The 26,599-nt window shown below is 44.5% G+C and overlaps 1 protein-coding gene and 1 non-coding gene across 4 annotated transcripts in view; both read right to left on the bottom strand.

Moving 5' to 3' along the window:
* Nucleotides 1–26,599, bottom strand: part of KDM2A (lysine demethylase 2A) — a 152,973-nt gene that overhangs the window by 35,567 nt on the left and 90,807 nt on the right. For all 3 annotated transcript variants that reach the window (XM_055268062.2, XM_055268308.2, XM_055268150.2), the window contains exons 6-10: nucleotides 22,932–23,110; nucleotides 14,105–14,211; nucleotides 13,603–13,696; nucleotides 11,683–11,836; nucleotides 10,167–10,282 (exon numbers count right to left, since the gene is read on the bottom strand). In XM_055268062.2, the coding sequence (XP_055124037.1) occupies nucleotides 10,167–10,282; nucleotides 11,683–11,836; nucleotides 13,603–13,696; nucleotides 14,105–14,211; nucleotides 22,932–23,110 (650 nt within the window). The remainder of the gene's footprint in view (nucleotides 1–10,166; nucleotides 10,283–11,682; nucleotides 11,837–13,602; nucleotides 13,697–14,104; nucleotides 14,212–22,931; nucleotides 23,111–26,599) is intronic.
* LOC129461701 (small nucleolar RNA U13) lies at nucleotides 8,537–8,643 on the bottom strand. Its single transcript, XR_008650665.1, has one exon. It is a non-coding gene; the product is annotated as a small nucleolar RNA U13 (small nucleolar RNA).

Raw genomic sequence — 26,599 nt, 5'->3', positions numbered from 1 at the left:
CTGGACTGCAATGGTGCAGTCTTGGCTCACTGAAACCTTCACCTCCTGGGTTCAAGCGATTCTCCTGTCTCAGCCTCCCAAGTAGCTGATATTACAGGTGTGCACCACCATGACCAGCTAATTTTTTTTTTTTTTTTTTTTTGAGACGGAGTCTTGCTCTGTCCCCCAGGCTGGAGTGCAGTGGCGCAATCTCGGCTCACTGCAAGCTCTGCCTCCCGGGTTCACGCCATTCTCCTGCCTCAGCCTCCTGAGTAGCTGGGACTACAGGCGCCTGCCAACACGCCCGGCTAATTTTTTGTATTTTTAGTAGAGACGGGGTTTCACCATGTTAGCCAGGATGGTCTCGATCTCCTGACCTCGTGATCCGCCCGCCTCGGCCTCCCAAAGTGCTGGGATTACAGGCTTGAGCCACCGTGCCCGGCCGCTAATTTTTATGTTTTTAGTAGAGACGGGGTTTCACCATCTTGGCCAGGCTGGTCTCGAACTCCTGACCTCAGGTGATCCACCTGCCTCGGCCTCCCAAAGTGCTGGGATTACAGGCATGAGCCACTGTGCCCAGCTATTTATTTATTTAGAGAGAATTTTGCTCTTGTTGCCCAGGCTGGAGTCCAATGGCGTGATCTCGGCTCACCGCAACCTGTGCCTCTGAGTTCAAGCGATTTTCCTGCCTCAGCCTCCCGAGTAGCTGGGATTACAGGCATGTGCCACCACACCTGGCTAGTTTTGTATTTTTAGTAGGGACACTCTTTCTCCATGTTGGTCAGACTGGTTTCAAACTCCCGACGTCAGGTGATCCACCCGCCTCGGCCTCCCAAAGTGCTGGGATTACAGGCGTGAGCCAGCGCACCTGGCCAGTTGTGGTATTTTTAGTAGAGACGGGGTTTCACCATGTTGGCCAGGTTGGTCTCGAACTCCTGACCTCCAGTGATTCGCCTGCCTCAGCCTCCCAAAGTGCTGGGATTACAGGCGTAAGCCACCACGCCTGCCCAAGAATGATGTTAACATCACGCATAGGAATGCTACGTTTTCTAGGATTTGACATTTTCAGCAATCAAGAATAACTATATTTTGTAAGTGGAAATACCACTACTAAAAACAGAATGCTATAAATAGAATGATATCTTTTGTTTTCAAAGTCAGTATACTAGAGTGATGTGAAAATAATAAAAGTAAGATAGTTCGTGGCAAAGTTATCTTGGGGTAAATGCTGCAGCCGCTGGGCGTGATGGCTCACACCTGTAATCCCAGCGCCTTGGGAGGCCAAGGCAAGTGGATCACCTGAGGTCAAGAGTTCGAGACCAGCCTGGTGAAACCCGGTTTCTACTAGAAATACAAAAATTAGCTTGGTGGTGCATACCTGTAATCCCAGCTACTCGGGACGCCGGGGCAGGAGAATCGTTTGAACCTGGGAGGTGGAGGTTGCAGTGAGCCGAGATCGCACCACTGCACTCCAGCTTGGACAACAGCAGCGAAACTCTGTCTCCAAAAAAAAAAAAAAAAAAAAAAAAAAAAAAAAGCTGCAGCTGCCAAGTGCCACCGGTGAGTATCATTGGGGAAAATTAGAAAGGGATTAATTTTGGCCAGGCGTGATGGCTCAAGCCTGTAATCCCAGCACTTTGGGAGGCCGAGGTGGGCGGATCACAAGGTCAGATCAAGGCCATCCTGGCTAACACGGTGAAACCCCGTCTCTACTAAAAATACAAAAATTGGCCGGGCTTGGTGGCGGGCGCCTGAGGCAGGAGAATGGCGTGAACCCTGGAGGCGGAGCTTGCAGTGTGCCGAGATCGCGGCGCCACTGCACTCCAGCCTGGTGGACAGAGCAAGACTCCGTCTCAAAAAAAAAAAAAAGAAAGGGGTTAATTTTTGGTAGGGACAGGGTCTCACTATGTTGTCCAGGCTGGTCTTAAACTCCTGGGATTAAGTGATCCTTCGCTTCCAACTCCCAAAAAGTGCTTGGGATTATAGGCATGAACCACCACATCTGGCCATACAGCTTTCTTTTAGAGAGGCCATATTTCAAAAGGATAAGCCAAATGATACTGTTTTGAATATGCAGCTCCTGAGAATGTTCCCATCTCCTCCCATATTGTAGGGATGACTTCACCTACCCGTTTTCAAACTCTGTATCAGGTAGTCTTCCTGAATCATGGAGAACTGGATAGGAGTCCCTTTTCAAAAGCCTTCACCAGGCCACAGGGCATCACTGGGGAATAAGGAGATCACTCTCCCCATGGCAAGGCAGGAGAGGAGATGTACTTTTCATAGCTAGCCCCAATCAGTTTTCTAATGCATAGTAGCCAGACCCTGATTCTGGGTTCTTATGTGGCTAAAACTTTAACAACTAAAAGAATGACTCTCTTACACAAAAGTAAAATTAATTTATTTCTGACTAAGGGAGACAGAGGAGAGAGACAACAACCAATAGGTATTTGGTCCCTCAAAATTAAATAAAATATACTATGCCTCTCCATTAGCCTTTTAAGTATAGCAACACTTTCTGGAAGGGTTTTTATTAGGAGTTCAGGACAACTCCAAATTCTAAAGCCCTCTGGAAATCAGTTGAAAGCTGAGTAATAATGACAGTTTAAAAAAAAGAAGAGTCTGAGCATAGTGGCTCACGCCCATGGTCCCAAGGCTTTGGGCGCCTGAGGCCGGAGGACTGCTTGAGCCCAGGAGTTTGAGACGAACCTGAGCAGCATAGTAAAACCTCATTTGTACAAAAAAATAAAAATAAAAAAACTAGCCAGGTGTGGTGGTGTGCATCTGTGGTCCCAGCTACTCAGGAGGCTGAGGCAGGAGGATCACTTGAGCCTACAAGGTTGAGGCTGCAATGAGCTGAGATCATGCTACTGCACTCCAGCCTAGGTGACAGAGTGAGACCCTGTGTCAAAAATAAATAAATAAATAAAAAAGAAAGAAAGAAAAAAGGAAGAAAATATGAAATACAGGCATTAAAATTTTGAGTTTTAACTTGTAACTTATAATACTGTATTAATTATAGCCAAGAGATACCATATACCCAAACTGACCCCATTGCTTTTTACTTATGCTGCATATCAATTTCTAAGACTGGGTTAGCATTTTTTGGAAATAATTTTTTTTTTCTTTTTTTTTTTTTTTGAGATGGAGTTTCATTCTTGTCACCCAAGCTGGAGTGCAATGGCATGATCTCGGCTCACCGCAACCTCCGCCTCCCAGGTTCAAGCGATTCTCCTGCCTCAGCCTCCCGAGTAGCTGGGATTACAGGCATGTGCCACCATGTCCAGCTAATTTTGTATTTTTAGTAGAGACGGGGTTTCTCCATGTTGGTCAGGCTGGTCTCAAACTCCCGACCTCAGGTGATCCACCCGCCTTGGCCTCCCAAAGTGCTGGGATTACAGGCGCTAGCCACCGCACCCGGCCACAGAAAGAATTTTTAAAACTCCCCATTATACAATTATTGAGCCTTTAAGCACTATTAGAATAATTACCAACACTTAAATTTAAATAGTAAATGTCTACATTGGTATGGCAAAAGTAACCAGAACATTGTCTTGTTTGCAACATGCTTTGTATTTCTTTGGTAAAGCATTCCCTATACATTCTCTTAACTTTATAGAGATTCTTATAACTTTATAGAGATTAGTAACATATCAAATGAATGCCAGGTTGGTATTTTCACATAAAAGGTTGGTATGGAAAGCAATAAAAAATTGCTGTGTGTACAAATATAGTAAACACAATGAAATTTTATGGGACTACAGAAAGATTTTATTTGGAATTAAATAATTAAGCCATTCTTAGAAAAAATAGAAAACAATGATTAGACACTGAAATTTTTGATAAAGTCTAGGAATTAGATAAATCAAGATGAGTTTTTACCAGTTAAGAGTTTGTAGGACTCGCCTTCCTTCCTTCCTTCCTTCCTTCCTTCCTTCCTTCCTTCCTTCCTTCTCTCCCTCCCTCCCTCCCTCCCTCCCTCCCTCCCTCCCTCCCTCCCTCCCTCCCTCCCTCCCTCCCTCCCTTCCTTCCTTCCTTCCTTCCTTCTCTCTCTCTCTCTCTCTTTCTTTCTTTCTTTCTTTCTTTCCCTCTCTGGCCCAGGCTACAATCTACTCGGCTTGCTGCTGCCCGCGCCACGGACTGCCTGGGACTGCCGGCGCGCGCCACCGCTGCCTGCCTTTTCTCCTTTGGATGCAGGCACGCGTTCGCCATCTTGGCCACGCTGGTCGCCAGCTCCTGACGCCGCCTGCTCTGCCCGCCTCAGCCTCCCGAGGTACTGGGACTACAGACGGAGTCTCGCTCACCCAGTGCTCGGTGTTGCCCGGGCTGGAGTGCGGTGGCGTGGTCTGGCCTTGCGGCAGCCTCTACCCCCGGGCCGCCTGCCTTGGCCTGCCAGGGTGCTGGGATTGCAGCCCCTGCCCGGCCGCCGCCCCATCTGGAAGGTGGGGAGCGCCTCTGCCCGGCCGCCCCGTCTGGGAGGTGAGGAGCACCTCTGCCTGGCCGCCCCGTCTGGGAAGTGAGGAGCGCCTCTGCCCGGCCGCCCCGTCTGGGAAGTGAGGAGCGCCTCTGCCCGGCCGCCCCGTCTGGGAAGTGAGGAGCGCCTCTGCCCGGCCACCCACCGTCTGGGAAGTGAGGAGCGCCTCTGCCCGGCCACCCACCGTCTGGGAAGTGAGGAGCGCCTCTGCCCGGCCACCCACCGTCTGGGAAGTGAGGAGCGCCTCTGCCCGGCCACCCACCGTCTGGGAAGTGAGGAGCGCCTCTGCCCTGCCGCCCCGTCTGGGAAGTGAGGAGCGCCTCTGCCCGGCCTCCCATCGTCTGGGAGGAGAGGAGCGCCTCTGCCCGGCTGCCCCGTCCGGGAGGAAGTGAGGAGCGCCTCTGCCCGGCCGCCCCCGTCCGGGAAGAAGTGAGGAGCGCCTCTGCCCGGCCGCCCCGTCTGGGAAGTGAGGAACGCCTCTGCCCGGCCGCCCCGTCCGGGAAGAAATGAGGAGCGCCTCTGCCCGGCCGCCCCGTCCGGGAAGAAGTGAGGAGCGCCTCTGCCCGGGCGCCCCGTCCAGGAAGAAGTGAGGAGCGCCTCTGCCCGGCCACCCACCGTCTGGGAAGTGAGGAGCGCCTCTGCCCGGCCACCCACCGTCTGGGAAGTGAGGAGCGCCTCTGCCCGGCCGCCCCGTCTGGGAAGTGAGGAGCGCCTCTGCCCGGCCGCCCCGTCTGGGAAGTGAGGAGCGCCTCTGCCCGGCCACCCATCGTCTGGGAAGTGAGGAGCGCTTCTGCCCGGCCACCCTGTCTGGGAAGTGAGGAGCGCCTCTGCCTGGCCACCCATCGTCTGGGAAGTGAGGAGCGCCTCAGCCCGGCCTCCCATCGTCTGGGAGGTGAGGAGCGCCTCTGCCCGGCCGCCCCGTCCGGGAGGAAGTGAGGAGCGCCTCTGCCCGGCCGCCCCGTCCGGGAAGAAGTGAGGAGCGCCTCTGCCCGGCCACCCACCGTCTGGGAAGTGAGGAGCGCCTCTGCCCGGCCGCCCCGTCCGGGAAGAAGTGAGGAGCGCCTCTGCCCGGCCGCCCCGTCAGGGAAGAAGTGAGGAGCGCCTCTGCCCGGCCGCCCCGTCCGGGAAGAAGTGAGGAGCGCCTCTGCCCGGCCGCCCCGTTGGGAAGAAGTGAGGAGCGCCTCTGCCCGGCCGCCCCCGTCCGGGAAGAAGTGAGGAGCGCCTCTGCCCGGCCGCCCCGTCTGGGAGGTGAGGAGCGCCTCTGCCCGGCCACCCATCGTCTGGGAGGTGAGGAGCGCCTCTGCCCGGCCACCCATCGTCTGGGAGGTGAGGAGTGCCTCTGCCCGGCCACCCATCGTCTGGGAGGTGAGGAGTGCCTCTGCCCGGCCACCCATCGTCTAGGAGGTGAGGAGCGCCTCTGCCCGGCCGCCCATCGTCTGGGAAGTGAGGAGCGCCTCTGCCCGGCCACCCATCGTCTGGGAAGTGGGGAGCGCCTCTGCCCGACCACCTATCGTCTGGGAAGTGAGGAGCGCCTCTGCCCGGCCACCTATCGTCTGGGAAGAAGTGAGGAGCGTGTCTGCCTGGCCGCCCCGTCTTGGAAGTGAGGAGCCCCTCTGCCCGGCCGCCCCGTGTCTGGGTAGAAGTGAAGAGCTCCTCTGCCTGGCCGCTCCGTCTGGGAGGTCTACCATGGAGGCCAGAAGCAATGTGGGGGCTGGACGTGGTGGCTCACGCCTGTGGTCCCGGCACTCTGGGGGGCAAGGCGGGTTGATCACTTCGGGCTAGGAGTTCGAGACCAGTCTGGCCAACTTGGCGAAACATGAAGAATACAACAGACAAACCAACCAACCAACTCAGTGACAACAAAACAGGTCTACCCTGGAGTCATACTCTAATTTTTTCTATTTTCCTCCCTTTCTGATCCTTTATCCCACTTTCTTTTTCTTCCTCTTCCTTCTCCCTCTTCTTTGTCAAATAGAGGATTGAGTTATTATCACTGATCCATATAAAGTCCCTTTCTCATTTATTTTAACTCCCACCCCCATTTCTATTCCCCGACTTCCCATGTGCAACCTTCCTAATATGTTTGATACGCATCTTTTTGTTTGTATGTATTTTTAGAAAATGTTTATTGTTTTTGTATGCAAAAAAAATTAATAAAAAAAGAAGCACAAAAAAAAAAAAAAAAAAAAAAGAGTTTGTAGGACTCTTTTTCTCCTTTTATTTATTTTTTCTCTTATTCTTTTTTTTTTTTTTTTCTGAGACGGAGTTTTGATCTTGTTGCCCAGGCTGGAGTGCAATGGCGCGATCTCGGCTCACTGCAACCTCCGCCTCCCGGGTTCAAGTGATTTTCCTGCCTCAGCCTCCTGAGTAGCTGGGATTACAGGCATGTGCCACCACGCCTGGCTAATTTTGTATTTGTAGTAGAGACAGGGTTTCTTCATTTTGGTCAGCCTGGTCTCAACTTCCTGACCTCAGGTAATCTGCCTGCCTGGCCTCCCAAAGTGTTGGGATTACAGGTGTGAGCCACTGTGCCTGGCCTTTTTTTTTTTTTTTTTTTTTTTTTTTCCTTATTTTTCTTCTCTTTACATAGAAAACTCTTCATGCAGGGATAAGGTGCTCACTTTATGTTACTGAATATATATTTTCCTTTTCTTCCCTGAAACTGAACCAGTCAAGCCCCAGGTATAAGAGTCATCTTTAACCATAAAAAGGGAACGCATTCTAAAAACCAGTTTTCAGACTGAATCTTAGAATGGGTACATAATTACCTCTAAGAGGCCGGGCGCGGTGGCTCACGCTTGTAATCCCAGCACTTTGGGAGGCCGAGGCGGGCGGATCACGAGGTCAGGAGATCGAGACCACGGTGAAACCCCGTCTCTACCAAAAATACAAAAAATTAGCCGGGCGTGGTGGTGGGCGCCTGTAGTCCCAGCTACTCGGAGAGGCTGAGGCAGGAGAATGGCGTGAACCCGGGAGGCGGAGCTTGCAGTGAGCCGAGATCGCGCCACTGCACTCCAGCCTGGGTGACAGAGCAAGACTCCGTCTCAAAAAAAAAAAAAAAAAAAATTACCTCTAAGAATGACACAGTTAAACAGGAGTATTTTACTATGGAATTATACATTTTGTTTCTTTTGAAACATTTTCCCTATTTTAGAATATTTACCTATTTTAGAATAGACATCTTTTTTTTTTTTTTTTTAATTAACAGACTGTGTCTCACTCTTCCACCCAGGCTGGAGTACAGTGGCACCATCATAGCTCACTGCAACCTGGAACTCCTAGGTTCAAGCAATCCTCTCACCTCAGCCTCCCCAGTAGCTAGGATTACAGGCATGCCAGCACACCCAGCTTTGTTGCCCAGGAGAGTCTCAAACTCCTTGCTTCACATAATCCTCCCACTTTGGGCTCCCAAAGGGTTGGGATTACAGGTATGAGACCCTGTGCCTGACCTGTGCTTTTGTTACTCTTAACAAATAAAAAGAAATGTACTTTTATAAAATGTGTTGAAGAAGCACTGGCTTCCTGTCTTAATTCTACTAGTAGGGCAATTCCTGTAATTCCAACAATAAAATCAATGGTATGTATAGTGATACGTAACTCCTACACCAAAATAAATGTTGCAAAATAGGCACCATAATGGTTGACTATTATTGCAGTACATAGGTCAGTGACCATTCCTTATAAAAGTTGTGAATTCTTCACTAATTGCTATTTTTAAATTTTTAGTACTTTTAATTCTACCAAAAAGTTTCAAGAGCAGTAGCATTAATAGTTTTACACTCTTCTCTGCAATTCTCCAACTGTTAACATTTCTCCACGTTTGCTGATCTTCATACTAGCTTAGTATTCTGCTAAGCTACTTGAGAGTAACTTACAAACATCACAACCCCCAAATATTCTAATTGCTATTTAATCCCAGTATCATCTATGATTCAGCCCTTACCAATTAGAATTCTGCTAAAAAATAAGCCCTTATTCTCTAAGGTGGAGGCTAGCCAGCAAACAACACTTAGTGGATTTGGCCTGCTGCCTCTTTTTATGATTCCTGTGAACTAAGAGTGTTTTTTTACCTTTTTTTTTTCGGGTCAGACAGGTAATGTGCTGACGTATTAATAGTAACAAGGTTCAAGGGTGGCATCTTTCACATACGTGCATGAACACCTAATCATGATCATGAACTATAAAAGGATCATTTTTTACATTTTTTAATGGTTGAAAAAAAATTAAGAGTATTCTGTGACATGTTAAAGTTATCTGAAATTCAACTTTCAGTGTCTATGAATAAAATTTTATATTATTTGAGCCACACTCATTTGTTTAAGTATTCCATGCTACAAGGTAGGGTTAAACAGTTACAACAGATACTTTATGACCCACGAAGCCTAAAATATTTACTATCTGGTCCTTTGCAGAAAAAGTTTGTCAACTCTTGCCTTAAGGTATCCATTGTATATAATAAATTAACTTTTTTCTATGCATCTAGAAAGGTATTAGCTGTGTATCATCCTAGGGAAAACTGAGAAAATAAGATACACAAATTATTTTATTTTGGGCTTAATTCTCTCTTGAAACCCCAGTTGAGAAAGACAGTATATACATTTATATAATTAAAGTAAGATGCTTTAAGTATAGTCATCAGTGTAGAAAAAGATACATGAATTTAAAGTTCTGAAATTTGAGTTGATAAGCCCCATTACACCAAATTATTCTGTGAGCATAAAAATGAAACACATGGCTCAAGAGATTACCAGAGGTAAATGTCTGGCCTTATAAAAATCCAAGCTACTGCAGGATGCAGTACCTCACACCTGTAATCCCAGCACTTTAGGAGGCCAAAGCGGGCAGATCACTTGAGCCCAGGAGTTCAAGACAAGCCTAGGCAACATAGCAAAAACCCATCTCCAAAAAATACAAAAATATTAGCTGGGTGTGGTGGCGTGTGCCTGTAGTCCCAGCTACCTGGGAGGCTGAGGTGGGAGGATCAACTGAGCCCAGGGAGGTCAAGGCTGCAGTGAGCCATGACTGTGACACTGCACACCAGCCTGGGCAACAGAGTGAAACTCTGACCCAAATATTAAAAGAAAAAAATGTTACTTTTTCCCATTCACTATAGTGTTGGCTAAAAAATAAAATAAAATAAAATAAAAATAAAAAAAATAAAAAGGAAAGAAAAAGAAATCCAAGATACCAAAAACCTCAAAGAACTGGAGTCCCCAAAACTGAGTATGTAAATTGTGTTAAAATTTATATTTGGCCAGTTGTAGTGGTTCACACCTGTAATCCCAGCACTTTGGGAGGCTGAGGTGGGAGGACTGCTTGAACCAGGAGTCCTAGACCAGCCTGGGCAACGCAGTGAGACCAAGTCTCTATGAAAAAAAAATTAAAAATTAGTCAGATGTGGTGTGCACCCATAGTCCCAGCTACTTGGGAGGCTGAGGCAGGAGGATGCTTGAGCCTGGGAGGTTGAGGCTGCAGTCACCCATGATCACACCACTGCACTCTAGCCTGGAAAACAGAACAAGATTCTGCCTTAAAAAAAAAAAAAAAAAAAAAAAAATTACATTTAAAATTTTGTGTGTTCCCAAAATGTCAACACTGCATTTTAACTGAATGAAAAATGGAAGTTTTGATAAACCATCAATGAATCTCTTATAACATCTATCTTAACTGGAGTAAACCTCTTCACATCCAACTGTTATATAAGATTACTTACCCGTGTCCGATCTTCAATGTTGTATATTTTTAACTGCATAGGGATGTTGAAGCTATGCAAAAAATTGCCCCCAAACACTAATGTGTCTGTAGGAGTATACACAGCATGAATCCAGCCTAGAAGAAGGGGAACAGAGGGCAGTGGCTGAAAACACACATTACAGTAAGTCTCTCTCAGAGAACTCGTACAAGACCCCCAGATCACACTCTTCACTCTGAATCTGCTTCTTAGTGGTTTGTCAAGTTACTTAATCTCTCAAAGCCTCAATATCCTCTATAAAACCAGAATAAATAATACCTCTTATGGTTGCTCGTGAGCATTAAATGAGAAAATGCACATCAAATGCTTAGCACATAATAAACGTTTACTGGAGCACCAACTAAAACCAGGCTCTGTACAAGACAGTTTACAATTCAGGGGTGTCCAATCTTTTGGCTTCCCTGGGCCACACTGGAAGAATAATTGCTTGGGCAACACATAAAATACGCTAACATAGCCAGGCGCGGTGGCTCACGCCTATAATCCCAGCACTCTGGGAGGCTGAGGCGGGTGGATCATGAGGTCAGGAGTTCAAGACCAGCCTGGCCAACATGGTGAAACCCCATCTCTAGTAAAAATACAAAAATTAGCTGGGCATGGTGGTGCACACCTGTAATCCCAGCTACTCGGTAGGCTGAGGCAGGAGAATTGCTTGAACCGGGACCTGGGAGGTGGAGGTTGCAGTGAGCCAAGATCGCGTTAATGCACTCTAGCCTGAGGCTACAGAGCAAGACTCCATCTCAAAATAAATAAATAAATAAATAAATAATACTAATACTAATGACAGCTGACGAGCTTAAAAAAATTGCAAAAAAAAAAAAATCTCATAATGTTTTAAGAAGGCTTATGAATTTGTGTTAGGCCACATTCAAAGCCATCCTGGGCTGCATGAGGCCTGTGACCTGCAGGTTGGATAAGCTTGGTTTACATGTGTTCTCATTTATATTCCTTATAACAAAATGAGACACAGATTTAAATATTTGCTCTAAGCGTTAGTATCTAGCAGGTAAATGCATAGTCAGAATCCTAATAGAGGTCTGTGACTCCAAAATCTGTGATCTTTACAAGCACTTACTTTGATTTAATGACTTGATCAAAAACATCCCTGACTTGAGCACTCCAGCCTTCACGGCCATTCCCTAGAATAGTAGGCAGCTCTTCAAAATAGATTGTGTATCACCTGCAGAACAGGTCCTATCTATAGAGATTCTAAATTACTAGGGCTAATGCAGAGCCCAAACGTGTATATCTGAAAAGCCTCTGCTGGCAATTCTTATATACTTTATTGGAAAACCACTGCCTTTTCAAACTGAAAACAAAACAAACAAAACCTCAGCATCTACTCCATAATGACAGGAAGAAACACTATTGTTTTCTGCAGACCCCAGCATCATAACTATTCTTGGTGGTAATCCATCAATTTCTTTTTCATTAAGAAAAAAATGGCTAAACAACCCACTCTTCCTATTTTGCTTACCTGAGGGAATGACGAAGGTATAGCCCTGCTTGAGCTCAATGCGCTGACAATCTGATACCCGGTCACCCAGAAAGATGTCTCCCTGTTTCCCTGACAGCAGCCAATTCTCGTACAGCTCCAGGTTGTGGGCTGTAGGGGGGATGAGCCAGAAGACCTGTGAGTTAAAAAACTTTAGTCTGTTAACAGCCATTGACATGACCCAGTCGTCTCCCTCAACTGATAAACAGGTACAAAATTAAGATCACCAGGTAGAAGAAAGGCAAGCAATTTTCCCAGCCTATAGAACTTGACTATTTGGTAAACCCTAGAAGGTCCAAGGCAGTAGATCTTTCTTATCTTCCACTTGATCCAACAGCATTAAGGCTTCCCTGGGGTTTGACTATATACCATCCAGGACTTGGAGAGAAGAGGGACATTCAGCTCATTACCTAGGCAGTCCCTTAAACACCTCCGACTGTCTGGCTTCCAGAGTCCTAAGTAGCACAGTTAATTAGGCACAGTATCTTCAAGAGACTGGCTCAGGTTGTTTTGTCCAAGGTAGTAACTAAGATCAACAGGGCTTAAAGGGATCTGAAGTAAACAAAATGACTTTTGGATTTGGAGACATAGTTGTTCTGATTAAGACTCTACAGGAGTTTCACTCTTGTAGTCCAGGCTGGAGTGCAGTGGCACGATCTTGGCTCACCGCAATCTCCACCTCCTGAGTTCAAGCAATTCTCCTGCCTCAGCCTCCAGAGTTGCTGGGACTACAGGCGTGCGCCACCACGCCCAGCTAATTTTTGTATTTTTAGTAGAGATGGGGTTTCACCATGTTGGCCAAGATGTTCTCGATCTCCTGACCTTATGATCCGCCCACCTTGGCCGCCCAAAGTGCTGGATTACAGGTGTGAGCCACTGTGCCCGGCCAAGACCTCATGTTTTTTTTTGTTGTTGTTGTTTGTTTCTTTTTTGAGACAGAGTTTTGCTCTTGTTGCCCAGGCTAGAGTGCAGTGGCGCGATCTCAGCTCACCGCAACCTCCACCTCGTGGGTTCAAGCGATTCTCCTGCCTCAGCCTCCTGAGTAGCTGGGATTATAGGCATGCACCACCACACCCAGCTAATTTTGTATTTTTAGTAGAGACGTGCTTTCTCCATGTTGGTCAGGCTGGTCTTGAACTCCCGACCTCAGCTGATCCGCCCGCCTTGGCCTCCCAAAGTGCTGGGATTACAGGCGTGAGCCACCATGCCCGGCCAAGACCTCATGTTTTAAACAAGGCATTATCTATTCTCATTCTAGTTCTACTTTTCTCTTACAAATGCATTCACTGCAAGTGAGAGAAAAAAGAGTAACAAGAGTATAATACTATAAACCTCGGGTATTAATCCTAGATTTCCATTCTCATATAGCATTCAGAAGCATTTTCACAAGCTGGAATATAACTGAATGAATAAAGATAATCCTTCAAAACCTATCTACACCCTCAAAAAGGACTTAAAGGCTTCCTTTGGCCACATTTCAGACCAATGGCCACATAGAGGGAAAGTTGGTTTAGATCTTAATTTGCTGATTTCACAGTGAATCTATCCAAAATTCGTATTCCCTTCCACTATTTATTATACTTCCAAGTACAGAAATTATCTTGTCCTTCTAAAATCACTTATTTGGCTTCATTTGGAGAACTCTGATTCAGGAATCTAGAAACAGGACTATTGAGATTTACTAAGTGCTGTGCCAATGGTGTAATGATAATGAACTAGATGAATACTAATTTCTACTGAACACTAGTCAAGGAGGTGAACTTAATCTATAATTCTTTCCAGATATGAATGGGGACAATTCCCTAACAGATTCATTTCCAGGGTATATTAAGCACACATGAACTGAAGCAAAGTCATACAACCAACTTCAGATTCCAACCCCTATCACAACTATGACCATACCTTTCCCCCTTGATGGATGTGATACCAAACAGAGGTACCACCAAAGTCCACATGGAAGTCAGTATAGCAGCCTCGAACACTCATTAGACAGTACCTGACCCAAAAAAAGCAGCAGCATTAGTGTACTGATAGAAAAAAGTACATCTGCCCCACCAAAATGCCATATTCTCCTCTTATATACTCCCTTTATCTTCCACTTAATCAAGTTCCAGAAGGAGAAAAAGCAATGTGTTTTCAAGTCATCACATTATCAGAAAAAGGTTTTTTTTTTCTACTCTATTGACTAAAAATGTAAGTTTTTTTTTTCCTTTAACAATGTGGTTGTGTGCTATGGTATGCTCACATACACTCTTCCTTGTGGAACTGTAAAGTCTCATCTTTAAATAATTCATCGTTTTAATCATTTAGGACACAGAGCAAAGCTTGTAAGGGAGAAGCCAATCCTTGCTATTACTTTGGTCTCCCACAGCACATGGAGGAAGATGCAGGGCGCATCACTTACTTCTGCACTTTAGGGTACTGCATCTCCAAGATGGCATTTGTTGATTCAGTCTGGCTTTCCTTCAAGTGCCTTGGCCACATGTTGTCTACCCAGTCAATGAAATCCACCTTTAAATAGAAGGAGGAAACACTTGGGCTCCAAGGGAAAGGTTGGGGTCAAAGATAATTTTAAAGTCAAGAAAAGCAGAATTTCTTAAAATACGCAACAAAAAACTATAATTTAATTATAAGCAAATTAAAACAACCTGTTGGCGAATCAGGATTACTAGGCAACCATCCTAGAAACAATTGTTATAAGAATAAAGATTAATCATTCCATCAAATGATAATAGTAAAGACAGCACTAGTCAAAATGGAATGATTAATTATGCAATAGTATACAACTATGAACTCTATTCTATGTCAATACTCATATAATTTGCTTTATTTTTAATCCAATAAAAGGTGTTGTCTGGAAGGTATCTATAAACTCAGCAAAATATATACCATTGTTAGAACAGTTAAGATGCCAAAAGTTAGGCAAAAAAAAAGAAAAAAGAAAAAAAATCCAGTATAGATTTATAGCCTTGCATTGACAATGTGCTATAGAAACTACCAGCTTAGGAATAAGAAGCTCCAGGTCTGTCATGTCTTTTCAAGACTATATAAGGCCCTGGAACTCATCTATAAAACTAAGATAGACCAGGCACAGTGGCTCACACCTGCAATCCCAGAGCTTTGGAAGGCCAAGGTGGGAAGATCACTTGAACCCAGGAGTTCAAGACCAGCCTGGGCAACACAGTGATAACCGATCTCTTCAAAATAAAAAAATAGTCGGGCTCAGTGGCTCACACCTGTAATCCCCAACACTTTAGGAGGCCAAGGCAGGCGGATCACCTGAGGTCGGAAGTTCAAGACCAGCCTGACCAACATGGAGAAATCCTATCTCTACTAAAAATACAAAATTAGACCCAGTGCGGTGGCTCACGCCTGTAATCCCAGCACTTTGGGAGGCCGAGGCAGGTGGATGACAAGGTCAGGAGATCAAGACCATCCTGGCTAACACGGTGAAACCCCATCTCTATTAAAAATACAAAAAATTAGCCAGGCGTGGTGGTGGGTGCCTGTAGTCCCAGCTACTCGGGAGGCTGAGGCAGGAGAATGGCGTGACCCCGGGAGGCGGAGCTTGCAGTGAGCCGAGATCATGCCACTGCACTTCAGCCTAGGCAACAGAGCAAGACTCCGTCTCAAAAAAAAGAAAAAAAAAAAAAAAAAATTAGCTGGGCATGGTGGCACATGCCTGTAATCCCAGCTACTTGGGAGGCTGAGGCAGGAGAATCGCTTGAACCGAGGAGGTGGAGGTTCTGGTGAGCCGAGATGGTGCCATTGCACTCCAGCCTGGGCAACAAGAGTGAAATTCCATCTCAAAAAATAAATAAATAAAATAAAATAAAATAAATAGCCAGGTGTTGTGGCATGTGCCTGTAGTCCTAGCTACTTGTGAGGCTAAGATGGGAGGTTTGCTTAAACCCAGGAGTTTGAGGCTGCAGTAAGCTACGATCACCACTGCACTCCAGCTTGGGCAACAGGGCAAGACTGTCTCAATAAAAAATCCAAAAACACTTTGGGAGGCCGAGGCGGGCGGATCACGAGGTCAGGAGATCGAGATCATCCTGGTTAACACAGTGAAACCCCGTCTCTACTAAAAATACAAAAAATTAGCCGGGCGCGGTGGCGGGCGCCTGTAGTCCCAGCTACTCTGGAGGCTGAGACAGGAGAATGGCGTGAACCTGGCAGGCGGAGCTTGCAGTGAGCCAAGATCGCGCCACTGCACTCCAGCCTGGGTGACAGAGTGAGACTCCGTCTCGAAAAAAAAAAAAAAAAAAAATCCAAAAACACAAAAAAACTAAGATAACTACTTCAAAGATATGTTGTAAAGATTAAATGTAAACACTTTTAAAATTCTGAAGTAATGTGAGAATACAGAAATCTCTTTTTTTTTTTTTTTTTTGAGACAAAGTCTTGCTCTGTCACCCAGGCTAGAATGCTGTGGTGCGATCTCAGTTCACTGCAACCTCCGCCTCTCAGGTTCAAGCAATTCTCCTGCCTCAGCCTCTTGTGTAGCTGGGATTATAGGCACCCGCCACGCACCTAACTAATTTTTGTATTTTTTAGTAGAGACAGGGTTTCACCATCTTGGCCAGGCTGGTCTCAAACTTCTGACCTCAGGCGATCCACCAGCCTTGGCCCCCGAAAGTGCTGGGATTACAGCATGAGCTACCATGCCCGGCCAGGAATCTTTTAAATAATATTGGCTGAAAAAAAAGAGAAGTGAAAGCAATATGCAACATTTTACACTAAATTATAACATGTCCTGTACTTTCAAGTGTCTACACTCAACCAATGAACTCCAGGTAGATAAAACTTGAGAGCCAAACCACCATGAATTCAGCACAGTGCTGATGTGGTAAATAACTAACTTATGGTTATAAAAAACATGTATCTGGTAAGCTTTGTAACAACATCTATGTATCTGATCACTTACTTCCCTTATAATGTGAATGGAGACGAATGCATACAGTTGTGCATGATATGAAGCCGTTGTCTAGAGGATACCCAGATGTTAACTCTGGGAGAGTGTTTAGAAAGCATCACCACTGACATGGAAGAAACAAACAAGATGAGGAGCAACTGTTAAGGTTAACCTGCTGCTCCATTTCAAAGAATTTCTGCTCAGGGAGCCAACAATTTTAATCAAGCATCCACCGGTCCCAGAACATTGAATAAGCCCTGTATGCCTTTCTTTCCTTCAAATAAAATTTACTGTTTCTTAACGTAGTAGCCACCATCTCCCATCTCCATGTGTTGTCCATGAGAATGCCTTTAACAGAATAATAAATAAAGTACTTGCTTAATACACTGTAAGCTCCCATGTCTGAATGGGGAGAGAAAGGGTTCAGAACATATCAGTATTTTTTTTTTTTTACCATGCATTCATTCACAGAAAGCAGAATTTCTTAATTGCAGCAAGAAAGTCAGTCATTTTTGCCTGCCTTTCTTTGGTATTATTAGGTATCTTCAGACTACAGAGAGAATTTGTGGTAACATGTTCGTGCTTTTCTTCTTAGGTTAATCTTTAGCCTTGGGATAGATCCTTTGCTAAATACCCTGATCCCAATTATAATCTGTTCTGCAACAAAACTAGGGCCAAACTAGTAAGAAGTCCAATATCATGAACCTAGTCTATTCATAAACAACTCATGGTCTTCCATGAACTTATTTCCCCATCACCAAACAAATGTGCATTATTTTTGCCACTTTTAAATCTACCTCTCAGTTATTGCTGGAATGGCAGCACTAAATAATCTCTTCTCACCATAGAACTCTACTTTATGCTAGCTCCTATAATAGGCATGTAAAAGTTGCCCTTTTTTTTTTTTTTTTTTTTTTTTTTTTTTTGAGACAGAGTCTCGCTCTGTCACCCAGGCTGGAGTGCAGTGGCACGATCTCGGCTCACTGCAAGCTCCGCCTCCCGGGTTCACGCCATTCTCCTGCCTCAGCCTCTCTGAGTAGCTGGGACTACAGGCGCCCGCCACCACGTCCGGCTAATTTTTTTTGTATTTTTAGTAGAGACGGGGTTTCACCGTGGTCTCGATCTCCTGACCTCGTGATCCGCCCGCCTCGGCCTCCCAAAGTGCTGGGATTACAAGCGTGAGCCACCGCGCCCGGCCAAAAGTTGCCCTTCTTACCTCCTGGAACCTACTTTTACAAATGCTATTCCTTCTGCCCGTAATTCTGGTCTCCCTCTCCTTGCTTCATTATTTCTTTTATGTTAATATTAGGCACCACTTCCTCCAAAGAGCTTCCCCTAATTCTCCTATAGTTTAAGTTAAGTCATCCTTCCAAAATGCTTCCACAATATCCTGCATTTATTCAATTTTTTTAGTTTTAAAAGACTGGGTCTTGCCACATTGCCTAGGCTGGCCTCAAACTCCTGGGCTCAAGCAATTCTCCCACCACAGCCTCCCAGGTAGCTGAGACTAAAGGCATGTGCTACTGTGCCTGGCTGTTTATTCACTGTTGAAGCACTGCTCATACTATAGTTTATATAAATGCATATTTTGTCTTTGAGCCTCTAACGAGAATGATCTCATTTTCCACTGTATCTCTAGTACCTAGACAGTGCTTAGCATGTGGTAGGCATCTGATAAATGAATAGGCAAACCCTGAAGGTTGTGAAGATCACAGGGAACAAACAGATTATGTAACTCTAGGATTAAGAAATGCAAATAGGAGGCTGGGCGCGGTGGCTCACGCTTGTAATCCCAGCACTTTGGGAGGCCGAGGTGGGCGGATCACGAGGTCAGGAGATCGAGACCACAGTGAAACCCCATCTCTACTAAAAATACAAAAAAATTAGCCAGGCGTGGTGGCGGGCGCCTGTAGTCCCAGCTACTCGGAGAGGCTGAGGCAGGAGAATTGCTTGAACCTGGGAGGCGGAGCTTGCAGTGAGCCGAGATTGCGCCACTGCACTCCAGCCTGGGCCACAGAGCGAGACACTGTCTCAAAAAAAAAAAAAAAAAAGAAATGCAAATAGGTTAGAACTTGAGGATACAAAGTGAGAAGTGACAGATCAAAGTTTTTAGAAATGCAGATTAAGTTTTTAGAAATGAAGATTAAGCTTTTGAATATTAAAAAATTAAAAAAGAACTATTAATAGGCTATTACATATATATTCTTTCTTTCTTTTTTTTTTTTTTGAGACAGGGTCTCGCTGTGTCACCCAGGCTGGAGTGCAGTGGTGTGATCACGGCTCACTGCAACCTCTGCCTCCTGGTTTCAAGCGATTCTCCCACCTCAACCTCCCAGGTAGCTGGGATCACGGGTGTGTGCCACCACACCCAGCTAATTTTTGTATTTTTAGTAGAGGCGGGGTTTCACCATGTTGGCCAGGCTGGTCTTGAACTCCTGACCTCAAGTGATCTGCCCACCTTGGCCTCCCAGAGTGCTGGGATTGTAGGCGTGTGCTACCGCACCTGGCTTATTTTCTATATTTTGATTGTGGTGGTTACTTACATGAATAAATATGTTTGTCAAAACTCACTGAAACGCCCACTTAAAATGGGGGTCCACTTTACTGAACATCAATTTTACCTCAGTAAAGTTGGTTTTTAAAAAGAGCACTAGTGAAATATACTGGAAAAGACCTAGATAAATGAAGGGATATACTATGGGGGGAATAAGAATTCTACCCATAGAAACAGCAACAACAAAAATAACATGATTGTAGCTATAAATGTTTTTGTTTGTTTGTTTTGAGATAGGGTCTCATTCTGTCGCCCAGGCTGGAGTGAGTGGCATCATTTCAGCTCACTGCAACTTCTGCCTCCCGGGTTCAAGCGATTCTTGTGCCTCAGCCTCCCGAGTGGTCTCAAACTCTTGGGCTCAAGTGATCCGCCCATCTTGGCCTCCCGAAGTGCTAGGATTAGAGGTGTGAGCAACTGTGCCAAGCCTCTAGCTATAAATGTAAAACTTGACCTGGTCAATACTTTTCCATCATTAAGATTTTGAAATGTGTGACTATTCCACATGAAGTCTTCTATCTTATTCTACCAATAAAATAAACGTTATTACTTACATAGCAAGGTCACAAAAAGCTTATCTACTTTTAGGATGTGAGCTTGGTAATGGAGCTCACTCAATCTTTCATGTTTTAGGTCCCTGTAAGATATTTGTATTGTGGCCTCTGCTCTCTTAATAATTTTTTATTTCTGAGCCCTCTCATAGGTTCTTCTCCTCCCTTTAATGTTAATATATTTTTCTAATTTTTATAAAATGATGTCACATTTTTATCATTAAAACTAGGGACAGAGTGAATAAATTCAGGATGCCACAAAAAAGGCTTCATGTGGAATAGTGAGACATTTCACAACCTTAATAATGGTATTGACCAGGTCAAGTTTTACATTTATAGCTACAATCATGTTATTTTTGTTGTTGCTGCTTAGTTTTTGTTTTTATTTTTCTTTTTCAAAAGTCGAGACAGGGTCTTATTATGTTGCCCAGACTGGTCTCAAATTACTAGGCTCAAGCAATCCTCCTGCCTCAACCCCCTGAGTAGCTGGGACTACATGGGGGACGCCATCATGCCCGGCTAATTTTTCTATAGAGACAGGGCTTCACCATGTTGCCCAGGCTTGTATCAAACTCCTGAGCTCAAGCAATCTGTCTGCCTTCGGCCTCCCAAAGTGCTAGGATTACAGGCATGAGCCACCGTGCTCGGCTTCTATTTATATTTTTTTATCATTTTATTATTTTTTTGAGACAGATTCTTGCGATGTTGGCTAGAATACAGTGATCACAGCTCACTGCAACCTCAACCTCCCAGGCTCAAGCAATCCTCCCACCTCGGTCTCTTGAGTAACCAGGACTACAGGTGCATGCCACCATGCCTGGCTAACTTTTCAAATTTTTTGTAGAGATGAGGTCTTGCTATGTTAACCAGGCTGGTCTTGAACTCCTAGGCTCAAGGGATACTCCCGCCTCAGCCTCCTAAAGTGCTGGAATTACAGGCATGAGCCAACGTGCGTGGCCAATCCTGTTATTTTTAAATTAAAATTCTGGAAATTGGCCGGGTACAATGGCTCACACCTGTAATTCCAGCACTTTGGGAGGCTGAGACAGGTGGATTACCCGAGGTCAGGAGTTCGAGACAAGCCTGGCCAACATGGTGAAACCCCGTCTCAACTAAAAATACAAAAATTAGCCGGGTGTGCCCCTGTAATCCCAGCTATTTGAGAGGCTGAGGTGGGAGAATTGCTGGAACCTGGGAGGCGGAGGCTGCAGTGAGCCAAGATCGTGCCACTGCACTGAAGCCTGAGCAACAGAGCGAGAACCTGTCTCAATAATAATAATAATAATAATAATAATAATAATAATAATAATAATAATAATAAAATAAAATTCTAGAGATATTAAGAAAATAAAATTACAAATAAATAATGTTACTGGAATTCTTATATCCCATCCCTCTCACCAAATTCCTATTTAGCAAATCACATTAGGCTAATAAGGAGGCTAAATTCTAACCACCTGTCTTCCTATACTTCCATATGACCAAATAAACATGATTACTAACACAAAAATAGTTCCTTTCGGCCGGGTGTGGTGGCTCATGCATATAATCCCAGCACTTTGGGAGACCGAGGCAGGTCGATCACTTGAGGTCAGGGAGTTCAAGATCAGCCTGGCCAACATGATGAAACCCCGTCTCTACCAAAAAAATACAAAAATTAGCAGTGCATGGTGGCCTGTAGTCTCAGCTACTCAGGAGGCTGAGGCAGGAGAATTGCTTGAACCAGGGAGGCGGAGGTTGCAGTGAACCGAGATCATGCCACTGCACTCTATATCCCGGGCAACAATGTGAGACTCGGTCTCAAAAAAAAAAAAAAAAAAAATAAAAATGTTTATTTTTATTTTGGGGGGGTCTCGTGACATTCTCCAGGCTGATCTTGAACTACTGGCCTCAAGCAATTCTCCTGTCTTAGCCTCTCAAAGTGTTGGGATTACAAATGTGAGCCACCATGCCTGGTCAAGAGTGAATTTTTTTTTTTTTTTTGAGACAGGGTCTCACTCTGTCACACAGGCTGGAGTGCAGTGGCATGATCTCAGCTCACTGCAACCTCCGCCTCCCGGGTTCAAGCGATTCTCATGCCTCAGCCTCCTGAGTAGCTGGAATTACAGGCGCATGCAACCACGCTTGGCTAATTTTTCTATTTTTAGTAGAGATGGAGTTTGGCCATGTTGGCCAGGCTGGTCTCAAACTCCTCACCTCAGGTGATCCGCCTACCGCGGCCTCCCAAAGTGCTGGGATTCCTAGCATGAGCCACTGCGCCTGGCCCCAAGTTTGAATTTTAATATTCCTCTCTGTTACATCCAAAGGTCAATGTTCCTACATCAAGTTACTGTGATGCAAATCAGAATAATCCTGCCCTATATAAAATTAAGTGATTTCACGCCCAGGCACAGTGGCTCACGCCTGTAATCCCAGCACTTTGGGAGGCCAAGGTGGGAGGACTGCTTGAGCCCAGGAGTTCAAGGTCAGCCTGGACAAAATTGTGAGATACTGTCTCTAAAAAAAAAAAAAAAATTTTTTTTATTATTATACTTTAGGTTTTAGGGTACATGTGCACAATGTGCAGGTTTGTTACATATGTATCCATGTGCCATGTTGGTTTGCTACACCCATTAACTCGTCATTTAGCATTAGGTAAAAATTTTTTTTTAATTATAATAAATTTAAAAATTCACCCCACCACAAAACTTTAAGTGATTTCAGAAAATGCAGTTATTCTTATCAAAATACAATATCAATATATCTTTATAAAAATACAAGTTATTCTTGTCAAATAGTCTTGTTTACCTTCAGCTTAATCTTGATATGTGCAAAAAGTTATAAAATTTCCCAGTATAAAAACAACCCATTTTATTTTAATTTTTTGAGACATGGTCTTGTTCTGTCACCCAGGCTGGAATGCAGTGGTGCAATCACCGGTCACTGCAGCCTCAACCTCCTGGGCTCAGGTGATCCTCCCATCTCAGCCTCCTAAGTAGCTGGAACTACAGGCATGTGCCATCACACCCAGCTAATTTTTTTTTTTTTTTTTTGTACTTTTTGTAGAGATATGGTTTCACCATGTTGCCCCGGCTGGTCTTAAACTCCTCAGCTCAAGCGATCTGCCCGCCTTGGCCTCCCAAAGTGCTGGGATTACAAGCATCGGTTAACAACGCCCAGCCGCAAACAACCCTTTTGGTGACAATGACAATATGAAGAAAATGATTACACTAACCGTGGAGGGCCTCTGCACCATATTCTCCAGCCTGGTGTGGCTAAACTCGAGGCTGATGACATTATAGAGTTTCTCTCGCTCCTCCTCTGGGGTCTCATAGTAGCGTGTCCACTGAGCCATGGTCATTTCAATGCCTTTCTGTGTGTTCACGTCCATGACATCCACCATGCGACGACTCCCTGCCATAAAAGATGCATTGATCATCTCTATCGAGCCACTAATATCCTTAAATATAGTAAGAATATTTAAAAAAAAGTAGAAGAAAAATATTATCCTTTCTTATTTTCAATAATAGACAAGGAAAAAGTTCTCACTCAACATAATCATAATCAAATCACAAAGAATGGGAAAGACAATGGATAATGTTAATAATAATTATTCCCTAAGGCATGTTTACTATACAGTCAGTTGTTGAATCTTTTATCTAAGGTCTCATTTAATCCCAACAATTCTAAATGCTAAATACTAATCTCCACTTCATACATGAGAAAGCAGATGTTAGGTAACTTACAGAACAAAGCAGGAAAAGAATCCGCGCAGGCTCACTCTAGAGTCAAGCTCTTACTTACTGAGCTATACTGATTTGATGCAGGTTGATCTAATCTATCTCATGATTTGAATAAAGGATCCATAATTTAGTGGGTAATAGACTGATTTTGAATTTATATTCTTTTGTTAAACAGGGCTATTTCGCAAACCTGTCGCTAATATCCTAGCCCATGAAGATAATTATCCTAGTTCATGAAGAACAAAGTCCCCTTTTCATTTATTCCACAAATATTTACAGAATGATAAAGACACCAGGATGGACACGAAAATCTATATCAGATTCTTGTTAACTATAACAACTACAACAAAACACAGAAGGCCACAAGAATCAGTATAAAATAGTAGTGGAAAGAAAACAATAGCTTTGGAGTCAAAGAGTCCTAAGTTTGTTTATTTTTTAGAGACGGAGTCTCTCTCTGTTGCTCAGGCTGGAGTGCAGTGGCACGCTCGTGGCTCACTGCAACCTTCCACCTCCTGGGTTCCAGCAATTCTCCTGCCTCAACCTCCAGAGTAGCTGGGACTACAGGTACACGCCACTACCCCACCTAATTTTTTGTTATTTTAGTAGAGACGGGGTTTCACCATGTTGCCCAGGATGGTCTCAAACTCCTGAGCTCAGGCAATCTGCCTGCCTTGGCCTCCTGAAGTGCTAGGATTACAGGCGTTAGCCACGGTGCCCGGCCTCTTTATTTCTTTATTTTTATTTTGAGACAGTCTCGCTGTCACCCAGGCTGCAGTGCAGTGGTGCGAAATCTTGGCTCACTGCAACCTCCACCTCAGGTTCAAGAGATTCTTGTGCCTCAGCCTCCCAAGTAGCTGGGAATATGGCCATGTGCCACCACGCCTGCCTAATTTTTATATTTTTGGTAAAGTCAGGGTTTTGCCATGTTGGCCAGGCTGGTCTCAAACTCCTGACCTCAGATGATCTGCCTGCCTTGGCCTTCCAAAATGCTGGGATTACACGTGTGAGCCACTGCACCTGCCTGAGACCTAAGTTTAAATCTCAGCTCCTATACTACTTACACAAGTTATATAATTTCTCTGAACATTAATATCTTGTGGAGAATGAATAGCACCTTGTGGGCCACTGTGAAGATTTAAAGTTGATAAAGTAAAATGTTTAGGTGCTCAAGCGACAGTAAAAACAAAAGGAAAGTATCATATTTTTATTAGACTGATCAGAAAAGGCTTTAGGAAAAGAGGGGGGAAGAATAAGTAGAATTCTAACAAGAGATGATTCAACAGGGACAATTCCACGCAGAGGTAAAGGCATAAGCTAAAAGATTCAGAAAATGGTGGTCAAGGAAGGGAGAGAGAATAAAAAGCTGACAGTATTGTATGCCTGGCCGGGCACGGTGGTGCACATCTATAATCCCAGCACTCTGGGAGGTCAAGGCGGGCAGACTGCTTCTGTCCAGGAGTTTGAGACCAGCCTGGGCAACATAGCAAAACACCGTCTCTACTAAAAATACAAAAAAATTAAAACACACACACACACACAAAACAAAAAAATACAAATACAAATACAAAAAATTAGCTGGGCATGGTGGTGTGTGCCTGTAATCCCGGCTACTCCGGAGGCTGAGGTGTGAGAATCACCTGAGCCCAGGAGGTCGAGGCTGTAGAAAAAAAAATTTTTATACATTGTAAGACAAATAAACACCTGCCCTGGCTGGATATATCAGGTAGCATTAGAACCTGATTCCCTGTCTCTAAGGAATTTATAGTTTAGTTAAAGATAAGAGATAATACCCAAGAGAAGAATATGGCCAGTGTGAAATAGACAAGGCAGAATATATATATTAATACTAAAACATAACTAATAATATAAGGCAATGGACAGAACCTACACTTCATATTTTAAAAGAAAAAGTGAATGCCAAATCAAAACTGCCAAGAAATACCACTTCACACCCACTAGGATCGCTATAATTTTAAAAATGGAAAATAATGAGTGCTAGCAAAAATGCAGAGAAATTGGAACCCTCATACATCTACTGGTGGGAATATAAGATGGTGCAGCCGCTAGGAAAATTGGGTTTGCAGTTCCTCAATAAACTAAACACAGAATGACCATGTGACTCAGCAATTCCACTCCTAGGCATATATCTAAAAGAACTGAACAAGGTGTTCAAACAAGAGCTTGTACGTAAATATTCACTGCAGCACTATTTAAAACAGCTAAAAGATGGAACGCAAATGTTTACCATGACATCAATAAACAAAATGTGGTCGATCCATACAAGGAAATAGTCGGCCATAAAAAGGAATGAAGTACTAATACATACTACAACATGGATATACCAAGAAAACACACTGTATCAGCCGGGTGTGGTGGCTCACGCCTGTAATCCCAGCATTTTGGGAGGTCGAGGTGGGTGAATCACGAGGTCAGGAGATCAACACCATCCTGGCTAACACGGTGAAACCCCATCTCTACTAAAAACACAAAAAATTAGCCAGGTGTGGTGGTGGGCACCTGTAGTCCCAGCTACTCGGGAGACTGTGGCAGGAGAATGGCGTGAACCCAGGAGGCAGAGCTTGCAGTAAGCAGAGATCGCACCACTGCACTCCAGCCTGGGCAACACAGTGAGACTCTGTCTCAAAAAAAAAAAAAAAAGAAAAAAGAAAACACACTGTATCAAAGAAGCCTACACAAAAGGCTACATATTATATAGTTCCATTTATATGAAATATATAGACTAGACAAATTCACCAAGACAGAGTAGATTTGTTGTTGCCAGGAGTTAAGTGGAGGAGAAAACGGAGAATGACCGCAGTGGTATGGAGTTTGTTTGGGGTGATGAAATTCTAGAACTAGATAGTGGTGATAGTTGCACACTGAAAAAACTTGATGACACTGGTATGCTTTAAAATGGGTACATGACAATGAAATGTTCTATGCAAAAAGAAAAAAATGTAATGGTTATGATGGTAAACTTTATATTATCGGTATTTAACCATAATTTAAGAAATTACAAGTAAATGCTTTCCTTCAAGAATGTAGGGGAGGCCAGGTGTGGTTAACTCACGCCTGTAATCCCAGCACTTTGGAAGGCCAAGGCAGGCAGATCACTTGAGGTCAGGAGTTTCAGATCAGCCTGGCCAACATGGTGAAA

Source organism: Symphalangus syndactylus, chromosome 1, assembly GCF_028878055.3.
Source record: "Symphalangus syndactylus isolate Jambi chromosome 1, NHGRI_mSymSyn1-v2.1_pri, whole genome shotgun sequence".
Lineage (NCBI taxonomy): Eukaryota > Metazoa > Chordata > Mammalia > Primates > Hylobatidae > Symphalangus > Symphalangus syndactylus.
The sequence above is the reverse complement of the archived record's forward strand: the minus strand, read 5'-3'. Positions and strand labels throughout refer to the sequence as shown.